The sequence below is a fragment of the Plecotus auritus genome, assembly GCF_963455305.1.
Source record: "Plecotus auritus genome assembly, chromosome: 3".
In the NCBI taxonomy this organism is placed as follows: domain Eukaryota; kingdom Metazoa; phylum Chordata; class Mammalia; order Chiroptera; family Vespertilionidae; genus Plecotus; species Plecotus auritus.
Genome location: NC_137772.1, coordinates 118,353,589 through 118,369,785, shown reverse-complemented (window position 1 = coordinate 118,369,785; position 16,197 = coordinate 118,353,589). Strand labels below are relative to the sequence as shown.

The 16,197-nt window shown below is 39.0% G+C and overlaps 2 protein-coding genes across 6 annotated transcripts in view; both read right to left on the bottom strand.

Annotated features, from left to right (window-relative positions):
* EEF1AKMT1 (EEF1A lysine methyltransferase 1) overlaps positions 1-1,965 on the bottom strand; it is a 39,113-nt gene extending 37,148 nt beyond the window's left edge. Inside the window, exon 1 of one of the 2 annotated variants that reach the window (XM_080662120.1) lies at positions 1,898-1,965. The gene's annotated coding sequence lies outside the window, so the exon portion shown is untranslated. Of the gene's footprint in view, positions 1-1,790 lie in introns of both variants that reach the window. The other variant, XM_080662119.1, reaches the window with a different exon arrangement.
* Positions 1,966-10,611: 8,646 nt separating this feature from the next.
* Positions 10,612-16,197, bottom strand: part of XPO4 (exportin 4) — a 172,814-nt gene continuing 167,228 nt past the window's right edge. For 2 of the 4 annotated variants that reach the window (XM_080660572.1, XM_080660573.1), the window contains 4 exons: positions 15,937-16,067; positions 15,284-15,401; positions 14,549-14,641; positions 10,612-11,574 (listed from right to left, as the gene is read on the bottom strand). In XM_080660572.1, the coding sequence (XP_080516698.1) occupies positions 11,377-11,574; positions 14,549-14,641; positions 15,284-15,401; positions 15,937-16,067 (540 nt within the window). In that variant the 3' untranslated portion in view covers positions 10,612-11,376. Of the gene's footprint in view, positions 11,575-14,231; positions 14,285-14,548; positions 14,664-15,283; positions 15,402-15,936; positions 16,068-16,197 lie in introns of those variants that run through there. The other 2 variants (XR_013960146.1, XR_013960147.1) reach the window with 2 other exon arrangements.

Here is a 16,197-nt window from a genome sequence, read left to right as displayed (position 1 = left end):
GCCTGGAGGTCAATTCCTCCCAGTGATACCAACAACAATCAAGACTTCATTACAACAAGGCTGTACACACAGCCCACAAAGGGGTGCACCAAGAGTGTCCACCTCAGGTTAACTGGGGAGGCCGACCCACTGGGCCATATAGGAAACCTAGCACACAAATCTACCCTACCAACTCAGGGAAGCAGTGAAAATGCGGCGTCAAAGAAACATCACAAATGAAAGAAATGGAGGAAAACAAACGACTGGATATAGAATTCAAAACCACGGTTATAAGGCTTTTCAAGAATATCCTAGAAAAGGCCGATAAATATAACGAGACCCTCGAAGATATGAAAAAGGACCAACTAGAAATTAAACATACACTGACTGAAATAAAAATATTATACAGAGACCCAACAACAGACTAGAGGAACACAAGAATCAAGTCAAAGAATTGAAATACAAAGAAGCAAAAAACACTCAACCGAAAAAGCAAAAAGCAAAAAAAAAAAAAAAAATCCAAGATGTTGAAGATAGTGTAAGAAGACTCTGGGACAACTTCAAGCGTACCAACATCAGAATTTTGGGGGTGCCAGAAGAAGAGAGAGAGCAAGATACTGAAAACCTATTTGAAAAAATAATGACTGAAAACTTCCCCCACCTGGTGAAAAAAATAGACTTACAAGTCCAGGAAGCGCACAGAACCCCAAACAAAAGGAATCCAAAGAGGACCACACCAAGACACATCATAATTAAAATGCCAAGAGCAAAAGACAAAGAGAGAATCTTAAAAGCAGCAAGAGAAAAACAGTTAGTTACCTACAAGGGAGCACCCATACGATTGTCAGCTGATTTCTCAACAGAAACTATGCAGGCCAGAAGGGAGTGGCAAGAAATTTTCAAAGTGATGAATAGCAAGAACCTACAACCAAGATTACTCTACCCAGCAAAGCTATCATTCAGAATTGAAGGTCAGATAAAGAGCTTCACAGATAAGAAAAAGCTGAAGGAGTTCATCACCACCAAACCAATATTATATGAAATGCTGAAAGGTATTCTTAAAGAAGAGGAAGAAGAAGAAAAAGGTAAAGATAAAAATTATGAACAACAAATACATATCTCTCAACAAGTGAACCTAAAAATCAAGTGAATAAAAAATCTGATTAACAGAATAAACTGGTGAATATAATAGAATCAGGGGCATAGAAAGAGAGTGGACTGACAATTGTTGGGGGAAGGGAGTGTGTGGGGTTCAGGAAGAGACTGGACAAAAATCGTACACCTATGGATGAGGACAGTGGGGGCGAGGTAAGGTTAGAGGGTGGGGTGGGAACCGGGTGGAGGGGAGCCATGGGGGGGAAAAACGAGGAACAACTGTAATAATCTGAACAATAAATATTTATTAAAAGAGAAAAAAAAATCCTCTGGTGAGGATTAACAACAACAAAAATTTTCACCTTCTCTGCAAGTGATTCTGGGAAGGCAGTGGGTGCAGAGGACAGAGCATTAACCCGGATTCTTCCCCAGATTTCCTGTCACCTACAGAGAGAACCCTCCTCCAACTAGCCCTAGGAAGTACCCGCCGTTCTTCACTTCCTTCCTGTCTTCGTTAGGGGAATTTACCCCGCCTTTTAAAGCTGTACTCACGCTATTTTAAACTAAGATATTAGGTACAACTTCTGTCCTGTGAAATATGATCACGAACGTCCAGTCCTGTCCTCTGCACTACGTGTAACCACGGAGTCTACCCGACTCCCGTCTATGCTGCGCAATATCCCAACGCCTCCCGGACCCAGCACCGGACGACCTACCCGCACAACCTCCTACAGCACAGACTTCGCAGGTCGCCGTCCACTAACGGCCCAGCCTCCCAAACCGCACCCGGAAATAGGGAGTACAACCACTCGAGTCCACTCACCGCCACGCTTGCACAGTAACCAGGAGCCGGTGAGGGGGAGAGTGGGCGGGGTCAGCCAAGCGGCGCTCGCGCCTGCGCACACCCACTGGCCCAGGGGAGCGCGCCAGTTCCTGCGCTAGCAGTGCGCAGACGCTGACTCTGGAGGTGCTCTGTTCCCTCCTTGAAAGGTGGCAATCCGATGAAAACTAAGGTTTTTCAAGCGAAATACAAGGAACCTATTTGTTCTTGGGTAGATGTACATTTCACAAGCATCTATCAGGGAGGACTTCGTTGGTCTGTCTACTCAATCTTCTAATAGAAAAATCAAGACGTGAGAGGCCTTATAATGTTGATAGGATTAGAGAAACTTTTTTAGAGTCTCCACTGTAATCAATTTCCTTCCCAAACTCAACGTGGTTACTAGGTCCAGCCACGCGCATTTTCCACTGGGGGATGACAGCGAAAGCAACGTCCAGCCAGTGAGCAAACGAGATAGAAGCCGTTTTCACGCTGAAATACGGTTAGCTACTGACTTGGCGAGTAATCTATCAGGCAGTAACATTTCTCTATGGAAATAATTCCAAATGTGGGAGACTTGCCGTGAAACTCTCAGAACCTTCCTTCAGTATAAAAACCTCCAGCAAAGTACCTAGCACACAAGCAACTTGTTAAACCTGGCAATATCAAATCATAAGTGATATCCTTATTTTCCATTCAAGAAGGCTTTCAACCTGTATTACGTTCCTGCTTTTCCTTCCTTTTTTTTTCAAACCAACATTATTATCGTGTTGTTTTATATATTCTGCAGAATCGCCTTAAGTCGTTTCTGGCATAAGTTGAGGCTATAAATAAATGACTCAGCTGTCAAATAACAGTAGTATATATAACAGGTTTACAACTTGGGGAGTACCATAATTTCAATTATAAATACCATTTCCTGGTCTATGGCAACCCATGCTTTACTTTTGACTTCGATGGCTTTTAAGTGATGACAAGTCAATTACACCAAGTATTTCAAAATCAGGTGTAATTTAGCAAAAGAGCAGCAAAGAAAATATATAGAACAAACCAAAAATCAGTAACATGAACCAAGAAGCAAGAACCAACTTAATGGCAGTATATTTTTTTAACAGAGGTGTAGCGTTCCATACATTGGAGACTGTCTTGGCCTATAATTTAAAAACTAGGTTAAAGCAATCTTTGGTTTGAAATAGATCTTTTTAAACTTTTAAAAGTTTCAATATGCCCTAACTGGTTTGGCTCAGTGGATAGAGCATCTGCCTGCGGACTGAAAGGTCCCAGGTTCGATTCCGGTCAAGGGCATGTACCTTGGTTGCGGGCACATCCCCAGTAGGAGGTGTGCAGGAGGCAGCTGATCGATGTTTCTCTCTCATCAATGTTTCTAGCTCTCGGTCTCTTTCCCTTCCTCTCTGTAAAAAATCAATAAAATGTATAAAAAATAAATAAAAGTTTCAATTGTTTTCATAGCATGTGAGATGCAATAGTTACCTTCATGTAGTGTGTATTATGATGTTATTTTTTATTATTAAAGTGACCAGGAAGTCAGGAAGTTCAGTTATACCTCCACCACCAGTGCTGAGCCAGCCTGTTCACAGTAACACATGAAGATGAATTTTCCTGGTGAAACATTTGCATTGTAATTTAATGGTTCTTACAAATCATAAAAAAATTAAAATATCAAAGGCAATTTGATTCTCACTGAAGTAAAGGGAAAATCGCTTAAGTTAAACTGGACCTGAAAAGATGCTCTGATTTGATTCAGGAGTTATTCCGTTTGTGTATTCATAAGTGATTTCTGTCCATCATGCTACTCTTCAGAAAAGGTGCATAAAAGAAATGAAGATTACTCTGTAAAGATCTAAGATGAAGCCAGACTCAATTTTCATTTTTAAAAAAGAAACCCACACCTGAAACCGTATGTTCATGTTGACCAATGTCATGCCAATCAATTTTTAAAAGTACTAATTACCTATAATTACAAGGTCAGATTCAAGTGTTTTTCTTCCATTCTTCAAGTGCTTTGTCATCAAATTACTCAAATTAACCTAAATTGCAAAGGGTGTTCCCGTATTCTAGACCCACTGATGTTTTGAGTCTATTACATAAACTGAGGAAATCTGAGATCTCCTAGAGCAGTGTAGTAAAGCTCTTAACTTCACACTAGAAACTTATTTTACTTCTCCAATTTATTTGACTTATAGTGATACATGAAACTGCCTTTGGAAATCAGTTAGTGTTTTTGTAGTTGTTGTAGGATTGATATGAGCGCATTCAGCAGAAATATCCCTAAGTAGATCAATTTTCTTGTTTAAGAAAGAAAATACAACGAATTCTCTCACAATAGCACCATAGTGGCTGTGGCAGGGGCTATACAGTCATATTGTATGTGAAGACATCACAGTATTTAAAAATTAATGACTATCAGGTATTAAACTTTGTGTAAAGACACACTTATCTAATGGAACAAACTGTGTTCTTAGAAAGAATTTTTAAATATAATAGAATTTATTGAGTATCTACTATATCTTATCAATCAGCGTGTTTTAAATATTTTCTTTGGAATAATTTACATGGAAAGAATTCAATAGGGAAATTATTTATGTGCTAGAATTCAGACAGTATACTGTCATTAGGACTGTATGGAATGTCCCAGCGAAATATTTTCTCATAAATTTCAAATACGCCCTTTTACTTCCACTTAGTTTTAAAAGAAAGTAAAACTGAACAACCATTTGAGATTACAAAGAATTCACACTGACCCAATCTAAGATCCCCATGTTTACAAAATAAACAAAATGATGCATAATCTAATCAACACACCAAGGCATCATTTGTAAACCAGTTAATATAAACCAACTGTATTTTTAGAGAGCACAATTATTTTAAAGATGTCTTTTAAAAGACAATACCAAATTTTTATATTTGGGACCTTTAAAATTATCTATGGCTCTCTCAAATACCAGATGACTATTAGCCTGTGTCCCCAGGTCCTGCCCTCAATAATCAAAGAGGGAAAACGAAAACTCAATACAACTCTGCTTAGTCCTCTTAAACCTAAATTTTCTATATCCACTCTTGGAGTAAAATCAAATCTCAATACAACCTAAGAAATAGCATTATGAATAAATTAATATTCAAAGCAAAATCAAGTTTAAAATAAATATATTTTCAAAACACATTTTCTTTAAAAAATTAACTTTTCACCCTATTTAGGTCAGTGGGTAGAGTGTCAGCCCACGGACTGAATGAAGGGTCTTGGGTTTGATTCCTGGTCACGGACAAGTACCTTGGTTGCAGGTTCGATCCCCACCCCACTCAGAGTGCTTGTAGTAGACAACCAATTGATGTCTCTCTCTCACACATCAATGTTTCTCTCCCTCTTCTCCCTCCCCCCTCTCTTTCCTCCTACCTCCCTTCCAACTCTGAAAATCAATAGAAAAAAATATCCTGGGGTGAGAATTTTTTTAAAAAAATTAACTTTTCAGTGCATATATTTACAAGATTAAAATTAGGCAAAGAGTGATAGTCTGTCTGACACAGCAGAATGGCAATTTTTCACTTTCCCTGAAAGGCCATAAAAAGAATGACCCAAACCACTAGAAAGATTTACTACAAATACACCCCCAAGTCCAATGATTTAATTGATAACTCTGACATTGTTTCTAAGACTAAGCTGAAATAAAAATAAATACATTGAATAAATTTAGAATGTAAACGTTTTCTTTCTGAATCCTGAATATTCTATTAGGGCTGGGTGTTCTTACAGAAGGTAATGCAAATCTTATCTATACAGATATATCATCATGTTTATTTTAAATTATGACTGTATAATGTCCCCAGTGTCAGTCATTCTATGATGGTAAACGAACTAGCACCATTTCAATCAGTTTCATAAAAGTCTAAATACCCACGAACAAATCACACACAGTCAAAACAAAAATGTAATAAAAATATTTAGTTAAATGACACATAACTCCCATTTATAGATTTAAAAATACAAATAAAATTTTAGCAATTTGATATTCAGCCTTTAACTGGCTCAATACATAGCCCTGATTTATTTCCTAAAATCCTATTATAGCATCTTTTGAAAAATGAAATGCAACTTTATACCTTATACCTTCATTAGTAATGTTAATAGAGGTAAATATTTAAGCCATATACTTGTCCCTGGGTCTCTCAAAAAAAATCTGGAAAGTCTTAGCATAAGTTTAAATGTTTAATATTTATAAATTTAAAAAATTTTACACATGCTGAATGGTAGCAATGCTAACACTCTGTGATGATTAAACCACAAACTCACTGCATTGAGACTCTGTTCAGAGAGCCGAATCGCAACACCAGTATTTGCAATCTGTCATAATTTTATGTGGTAGATGACACACCAGAAAGCCTAGGCTCAGAACACTCTTGAGGTCAGGTCCATGTTAGATACATAGTACAGGTGCAGTATTTAATTTCAGGCTAATAAAGTTAGCTAATAGTACATACCTGACAGCTCCTAATAGCTGAGACCTAAGCGTATAGATTGAAAAGGAGAAAACGTCTCCACTGCTAGGAAGGCCTAGGAATAGGTGAGGAGCAAATCCCAGGGGGTGAGGAGGACAAACACGTATGCATGTAGCTCAGTCTTCAGACTTAGATATGGAGCTAAAAGTCAGAAACAGATCAGTCCACCAGTCCTCTAGAGCAGAATGGATGCTCATTATTAACTTTGTGTCTTTACCTGAACCAAATATATTCTTTGGCTAAATATGTCATGAGTCTCCATTATAATTGATCAGAACTACATGTAAATTAAACTGTTTAAAGTTCAACTTGAATCACGGCACTTCATATCAATTTGAGCTCAGAAAATAAACCTAATTTGGACTTTTCTTTTATTTTAGAAAATTAGTGTTTTCAGAACATAGTTATTACCAAGTCAGGATATCCACTTGTATTTTAAAATAATTTAAAGCATTATATCCTCAAATCAGCTCTGTTGTTTTGTAGAAGAATTTATAGGAAGTTTTATTAAAAACTTATATCCAAATCAATTCCTTATTCTCTAGTTAAGAAAAAAAACCTAAGAAGTACTGAGGTTACTGCTGCCTTAACAGTTAATATTTCTTTCAGGAACCAATAACGACAACTATCCATCAGAGACAGCTAACTTAGTAAGGTCTAATGACAAACCACCTCTAATGACAGACAGAGGTGGCAAACAGAAACAAATAAAACTGTAATAGAAAAAATAGTATTTTAAGGGTTCAATTGACATGGTTTACTAGGATACTCAGATTTGAAATCAACAGCTAGTTCCCTTCAATACTTGAGGAGTTCATACAAGTATTAACAGAAATGATCAGAGCAGTTGGATTCAGGGTCAAGGGCATGTTCCTGGGCTGCAGGTTCAATCCCCACCACAGTGGGAGCACATGTGGGAGGCAACCAATCAATGTGTCTCTCTCACATCGATGTTTCTCTTTCCCGCACCCCCTACCACACTCTTCCACTCTCTCTACAAAAGCAATGAAAGCCCTGACCGGTTTGGCTCAGTGGACAGAGCATTGGCCTGCGGACTGTAAGGTCCCAGGTTCGATTCCAGTCAAGGGCATGTACGTTGGTTGCAGGTACATTCCCAGTAGGAGGTGTGCAAGAGGCAGCTGATCAATGTTTCTCTCTAATTGATGTTTCAAGCTCTCTATCCCTCTCCCTTCTTCCTCCCTGTAAAAAATCAGTAATATATATATATTTTTAAAAGCAATGAAAAAAATAGCCTTCGGTTAAGATTAACAAAAACAAAAAAAGATAGTAAGGAGTGTTACTAGGGGAAGGTATTATAGAGACGCTGGGTTTTGAAATGAAAATTGTGAAAAATAGTAACCATCTCATTTTAACAGAATAATGTAATATAATTAGACATATGGCTTACAACGAATTAAGACTAAGTTCTTAAAATTAGTTTGAAAAAGATTGCAAAGATGTGTTTTTTTACATAAAATGTCACACTTTCTACCAGACAAAACTCAATGCAGTGTTGTTAACATGCCATTGTCTTCCAACAGATTAAAAGACAGCAAGTAATAAAGACCCAAATAACTGTGAAGAAGACACTGAAGTACTGTTTCAGAAAAACCATAAAACAAACAAGCAAGCAATCCTTGTAATAGAGCTACAAGAGTGACAGGTGCTGTTATATGAATACCAATTGTGAAAGTACAAGTCCATAGAGATTGCGCCCTGGGAAACAAATTGGCCCAGGAAAATAAAATCAAATAAAGAATGAACTGAAAACTAGACATTAAAGGTAACTATATATGACCAGAAATTTCATACAAGACAAAATTCTAAATAAATATTAGACAATGTCCCTTTAACATATATAAAAAAGGGGAGCACAAATAATGTTCTTATTTTTAAAACACTTTGGACAACAGTCAGTTTTAATAATAAAATTAATTTACTAAAATTAAGTCAGTGTTCTTGACCCCCACAGGGCAAAAAGCAAAACCTCCAAAAATGAAAAGTCAATAAGCATAGCTAAAGACAAAACTGACAAAATAAAATAAAAAGAAGACTCAAACTAAACAAATATGTATACATCTGAAAAAAAATCGATACATTTGCACAATAGGATACTACGTAGCCATAAAAAAGGCTTAAAAAAAAGAAGAAAATATGACCTTTTGAGACAACATGGATGGATCTGAAGGTTAATATGCTAAGTGAAATATGCTGGTCAGAGAAAGACAAGTACCATAGGATCTCACTTATATGTGGAACCCAATAAACTGACAAACAAAATAGAACCAGAGACATAGATATATGGAACAGACTGACAGCTCTCAGAGGTGAGGGAGAATGGGAGGACTGGATGAAAGAAGGTAAAGGGATTAGCCAAAAAACATATATGCACAACCCATTAACACAGACAACGGTGTGGTGATAGTCAGAGGAAAGGGGGCACAGAAGCTGGGTGGAGGTGTACAAAGGAGGTGGGTGAATGGGGACATCTGTAATAGTGTCAACAATAAAAATCAAGTTTAAAAAAAAGATGACCCAAATTAAACAAATACCAGTCAGAAAAACACATACACAAACACCGGAAAAGTGTCCAGCTATTGCAGTTAAGTGGCATCCCCATTACCTAAAAAATGGTGTTGCCTCTTTTTTCATGTTTGCCACTAATCACATTCTGGTGATATCTTAAGGCTTATTTGGTCCAATCCCAAGTACATATTCTTTTCCTTAAAAGTCGTCTAATTACAATGCAATATTATTGACAGCATCTAGGATAATTAAGCACATACATTTCCATCTAGATAACAGTTATTAAATACAGATGCCTTTTTATTTCCCAAGGCATCCCTTTTCTACTCATCTTTTTTTTCATCTTTATTTTTAAAAACTTGATTATAGTTTTGTCAAAGCCAGTGGACCTATCTAGTCAGTTGCCTGTCCCAGTACCCTCTGGCAAAGGGACTACACTCATCACACACAGATAGGCAAGGCTTACAACCACTGAGCAGGTGAGCGGAGCTGAGAGACCACACATCAAGAACAATGCAAAATAGTGGTTCCTGGTGCAGATGATTTCATGTTCATTAAGGGGAAATAAAGAAGAAATCTAAAAATGAACACATGGTTCAAAGTATTTTTAAAAATACAATATGCATATTTCATAAACAGTGACATGATTTTTTCCTAGCTGTTTTTAAGATGCTTTGCTTCCCCTCCGCTGTTACTAGTTGGTGACAACTAAGAGAAATGGTCCTTGAAGTTCTGGCTCAAGGCTCTGCATTGGTGCATGTCTAAGATAGAATGCCAAGCTGGATATAACTTAGATGTTCCTGTTTTTTTTTTTTTTTTTTTTTTTTTTTTTTTTTTTTTTTTTAAAATATATTTTATTGATACTTTACAGAGAGGAAGGAAGAGGGATAGAGAGCTAGAAACATCGATGAGAGAGAAACATCGATTAGCTGCCTCCTGCACACCTCCCACTGGGGATGTGCCCGCAACTAAGGTACATGCCCTTGACCGGAATCGAACCCGGGACCCTTCAGTCCGCAGGCCGACGCTCTATCCACTGAGCCAAACCGGTTTTGGCAGATGTTCCTGTTTTGGTAACTGTAATTGTTAATAGCAGCTACACAGTTTCTCAAAGCATCACTGTGAAGGTGCATGTGCTCAATGCAATCCCACCACATTCCAAGGACAGTTTAGCACAGGTGTGTCAAGAGCATAGCAGGACGCCCACCCTTTAAAGCAATGTCACTGTGCCCTGTGACTATGACAAGGCAGTGGGCAGTTTTATATGCCTGTGGTTTCCATAATTTAAGGGGAGTATGGCAGCAATACAAAATTTTCTTTTAAATTTACACGACTCCTGTGAAATGAGAAAATACCCATTCCAGCGTAATTATTTCTCCTAATGCCCCAATGTCTAAAATCTGTAGGAAACAGTCACTCCCATCCTAAGAATAGAGTACTGTAGCAATGGATATAAAGCTGGACAGAAACATACTCCAAGAGTTAAGACTACATATGGATGAGCCTCTGTTTCACTCACAAACCCACACAAATACACCACCAAAAGGGCACTACCAAGTTCAGAGTAGCTAACTTCCAAACCAACTCTGAAGCATCAAAACTGCATTTCTTATTAAAACAAGTCTGTTGGTTTGTTTGGGTTTGTTGTTGTTTTTTTTTTTTTTTTTGTCTTTCTTCTTAAAATTAAGGCAATGGGATGGCTACAGTTCCTAAAGTATATTTTATGGAACAAAAATATACATGCATTTTCCTCATTAAGTTCAGGCATCAGAGTGTGACTAGAGGCCTGTACTCCACAAAACCTGCCCACCAGCCCATTACAGCCCAGTGAGCACCCGCAGTGCCTTCCCCTCCTGCCAGACTCAAACTGAATCACAGGGAGAAAAGCACCACAGCACAAAACCTCTTCAGAGTTTTCGCAGTGACTCAAAACTTTTGGATTGGCAGAGGGGAAGAGTTTATTAAAATGAAAAAACTCAGAGCCCATAAACAGAAATTCTGACAATGATGGCCTCCAGTTGGGCCCAGTTCCTTAGCGCTGCAGGTGGTCCACGGACATTTAAGAAACATCACCGAACATAGCCACCTAATATTTCATAACGAAAATTTTAAACTTTGGCTAGTCACCTAACGTTTGACAAAGAGGGAAAAGGCACTGAACATGATTTCATGGTGCCCTTATCTGTTTGCACATATATGATATTTCATTTTGAAAATGTTAAATCACCATTCAAAACCTACAGAATACTTATGACTGTGGTAACATCTAACAGCAGACACTGATTTGAGGCTGAGCTCTACTGTATCACTGCGTTTGTTACATGTCAAGCTCTCCAAAACCCCAATGGCCAAGAAACTGAAGGACAGGACAAGACTCAAGTCAACTTTTAGCAATTCAATGCACTTTGCAGAAAGGATCTATATTAAGCATAGAGTTTTGTTCTTTATTTTACACAAAGGAGACCACCAACATTTGCCATAAATTCTTCCAAACTCTTTAGAAAAGCCATCTTCTGTTTTCGATCCAGCGTAGGAGGGGTGCTGCTTGCAGTGAGCTTGTTGAAGGCATCTGCTAATCTCTGGTAAATAACTGGGTCTTGTTGACTTGACAGTAATGTTTCAACCAATTCAGAGTACTCGGCCTATTGAAGAGATAAAGTGCATATAAAAACACATCTTTCTCAAACACCAGACAAGTAGGTCATATCAGTTACTGGATGGTGGGATTCTAAGAGGCAGGGTCTGCCAAGTCTTCTTCACAGTTAGCACATAATCTAGGTTCCATCCAGCCTTTGCCATTGCTAATTCACCTGTTATAACAACCCTATGAGGCAAGTACTGTTTATATTCCTGTTTTAAAGGAAATTTATATAACAGTGAGATTACCTAATACATCCAAAACCATACTGCCTTTGAGCAAGAATTCAGGCTGTTCGACTCCAGAAGCAATGCAATTACCAATTTCGTTGTGTTGCCTCTTTTGTGATTTCAAGGCACATTATTCATGTTTGTTTTACATTTTATATATAACCTAAGTCTGCAACCTTTGTACATTTTCTGAGAGGTTCTATAGACACTATGTCCACACAGTTCTGTAGATAGCAGCAGGTCACACAAATGCAGGTAAGAGGTGGCAGAGTGGGAGAAGAGTATTTTGGACTTTTCTCCAAGTGGAAGTAGAAAATCTGAATTGACTGTGCACATGCAGCTCAAACCAGCACTGTGGCTCAGCGGCTCCGGGAAGAAGGACAGCAGAAGCTTAACAAATATAAGGGTATGTTGTGTGTATCTTTTATATTGTTAGTGCCCTTCATATTATAGCCTTATACAGAGGTGTGGGTGAGGCATTAAAAGAAATGAAAGCAGAGCAGCTTTCTAAGATAAACTCTCTCTCTCTTTTTTAAGTCCTCACCTGAAGATATGTTTTCAGAAAGAGGAAGAGAGAAAAAGAGAGAGAAAAAAACATCAATGTGAGAGAGAAACATCGATTGGTTGCCTCCTGTCTTCGACCTGACCAGGGATCGAACCCAAAACCTGGGTATATGCCCTGACCATGAATTAAACCCACAACCTTTCTGATGTACGAGATGATACTCCAACCGAGCCACCTGGACAGTGCGATAAACTTTCTTGAATAAAGCTGGTCTGCCACTATTTTTCATTAACTTCTTGGCATATCATGATGGACCAAAATGGTAAAACCATGTTAGTTACAATTGGAAAAGAAGAGTAGGGGATAGCACCCTACCACACCCAGGCATGGAGCCAGAATGGCTGCCTTCACTGCCCCCCTCCAAGGGACAGGCTGTTCACAGGGGAACAAGAATAAACTCAAACCATGTCCCTGCTAATGTGAACTGGCTATGTCCCTGGGCCAAAACAGCAGGACATCATCATCACCAATCCCAGGCTCCTGTTCTCTGTTCTACATGTATGAATATGTTTTTAAAAAGGCAACCAGAGCCCTAGCCATTTGGCTCAGTGGATAGTGTTGGCCCTCGAACTGAAGGGTCCCAGGTTTGATTCCGGTCAAGGGCACCTACCTCAGTTGCAGGCTTGATCCCTGGCCCCAGTGGGAGCGCATGCAGGAGGCAACAGATCGATGAGTCTCTCTTACATCTATGTGTCTCTCTCTCGTTTCCCTTACCTTCCAATCTCTAAATCAATGGAAAAATATTCTCAGGTAAAAATTAACAACAAAAAAGGCAACCAGAATATAATGGCTTATGCATTTTCCTAGTAAGAACAGGAAATCAAATGACAGAAAGGCCCCTTACTGGGATGGGCATCATCTCAGGAAGTGAACTTCTGAATACCTGCACAAACAGTACAGAAGCCAGCCTAAAGGTGGTCTTCAAGTACTTTGCCAACCGCTATGAAATCCTATCTTTCTAAAAGAGAAAATAAATGCAGCCCCGAGGGCCAGTCACAGCAGATGCTATGGCCGCTACGCTTTAAAAAAAAAAAAAAAAAAAAATTTAATTGATTTTAGAGACAGAGGAAGTGAGAGGGAGAGAAAAGCCTCGATGTGAAAGCGAAACATCGATCTGCTGCCTCCTGCATGACACCTACCAGGGATTGAGTCCGCAAGTAGACATGTGCCCTGACCAGGAATTGAACCAGCAACCTTTCAGTGCATGGGACAATGCTCAACCAACTGAGCCAAACCGGCCATGGTGGCCTCTACACTTTTAAAAAAAGTCTTAGTGAACTGCTGGTTTGGTTCAGTGGTTGACCATTGACCTATGAACCAGGTCACGGTTCGATTCCCGGTCAGGGCACATACCCAGGTTGCGGGCTCCATCCCCAGTAGGGGGTGTGCAGGAGGCAGCCAATCAATGATTCTCTCTCATCATTGATATTTCTCTTTCTTTCTCTCTCTCTCTCCCTCCCTCCCTTCCTCTCTGAAATCAATAAAAATATATTTTATAATGTCTTCGTTCCTCTAGCCAATCACTTGGTCATGCTGGGACATGTGTGAAGAAGGGGGTGAGGGGATAGGTTTTGGGAAACTGATTCTTCACATACACACACACTTGATGGGCATGTACAATAGGGAAGGGAGATGGGTGAGCCAGCATAACTTTTCTTCTTCTGTTATATTGGCCCCACATCAGTGACTGCTTCAGTCTTTAAAGACTCAAAGAATTAGGAAGGGAGGGCGAGGGAGGTGAAGGTAAGGGAAGAACACTTTCCATATTGTAGTATGGAATAAATACTGTTGTTTCCCGGCTCTCTGAAGACAGTCTCTTCTGGGTGCCCCGTCTCATTCATCTTGTTTTTCTTACAAAACTGAGTTCCTCAAGGACAGAAGCACATCTCCATTATCCTCTCAAATCTGATTCCTGGTTCCTAGCAATTGTGTAAGGATAAGCTTTAGGGCAAAGGATGGGTTATAACAGTGCAGAAGGGATAATAAATGCTTATTAACTGACAAACAGCTTATCTAATTAAAAAAAGCCAGAGCTAATGAGGAGGTTAAGAAACAGGACTGCACTGCCACAGAACTGCAGCCCTGAGTCAGAGATCCCCTAAGATCTGGAGGGTTAACAACCACCGTGGATCTGAATCATCTCCTTCTAAAAGACCAGTGCCCCAAGGAGCTGCAGCCCGTACCTGGTGCAGGCACACCAACGTGTAGAACGCCTCACCGGCTGCTGTCGTCATCTCAGTGTTGTGCTTCTGCAGAACCAGCATATCAAAAACCAGCTGAAAGTGCACAAGGAAACCGCTAAATAAAGACACACAACACAAAAATCACACAGTCCTCCAGCTCCTCCCTGCTCCAAAAAAGAAAGAGAGGGTGGTATGTGTTCATTAAAAATATCTGAACATTAAAGAAAATGGTTTTTTAAAAATCCAAGGATAGCCGAAACCGGTTTGGCTCAGTGGATAGAGCGTCGGCCTGTGGACTGAAAGGTCCCAGGTTCGATTCCGGTCAAGGGCACGTACCTTGGTTGCGGGCACATCCCCAGTAGGGGGTGTGCAGGAGGCAGCTGATCGATGTTTCTCTCTCATCGATGTTTCTAGCTCTCTATCCCTCTCCTCTCTCTTCCACTCTGTAAAAAATTAATAAAATATATTTTAAAAAAAAATCCAAGGATAAGATATGGATGTGATTACCTCCTGTGGTATAATAATTAAATTATCCAATTACCCATTATATTTACATCAATTTTTAAGAACACAGAAGTGGAGAGTTACATGTCCAGAAAGTGGATCTCCAGAAAACACAGTGAACAGAAAGTGACTATTAAAGAAGGTAAGCATTTCCTGATTCGAAAGATTTATGTGTAATGACAGTCCTTATCAAAGCAGGTGACCTCACAACCTGCTATCCAAGCACCTTACCTTCAGAAAGTGCCGTGTCGCTAGAAACAGTGGTGAGTCTGTATCTTGAGCTTTTGCACACTGTTCAGCCAATGGTGTCAGGGCCTCCAGGCACAGCTGGCAAACCTCTGAGCTCATTCTGATCATGAAGGTCAAAGAGCAAATGCAAGTAGACACACTTGACATATTAAAGACAAAAAATTACAGCTATTATCACATGGAGTGTATTTCTAGAAATGAATGCAGGTAAGCTATAGCTTGAATAATGTGTCTTTACTGAGCTAAGTGAGAAAAGACTCCCAAGGTTTTGAGGTGATCCACAAGTGTTTGGGGTCTGCGACTGGAGACTTCCAGCATGTTTCTGATTATGAGGCACACATTAATAAAAGCCTAGCTATTTTCTACCATCGGGTAGCTAAGATTAGACACCCAGCAACAGTATGTGAAATTATTTGGGAAGCAGGGGCCAAATGTCCCTAGAATCTGTGAAAGAAGAAAAAAGAATGTGATGAACTAACAATATCAAAGTAAACACAGAATTAGGGCAGTTATAGAAATGGTGGCTTTTTTTAAGAAATAAAACTGAAATACAAAATAAAAATAAAAAATTTAAAACTTCAGGTAAGATCTTTTCCCCATGTGATAAGTGATAACAATGCCTATTTAAAGGATACGAAGTCATTCCCAGTTCTAGAGAGCACATCAGACTTTTAAAAAGGTCTTCAGGAAGCTGTGGTATTTTTTCAGGAAAAATCTCACAAATAAATGTAATTAATTTGTAGTATTGATTACAAAGTGTTGGAAACTGAAAAAGAAAAATTAAATATTTAGATGCTTAATGTTATCTCATTTTATTTTAATACAAAAAAAGTAACAATAACAGGCAAGCTTCTAAGTATAATGATTTTTTTAATTGATTTTAGAACAAGAAAAGA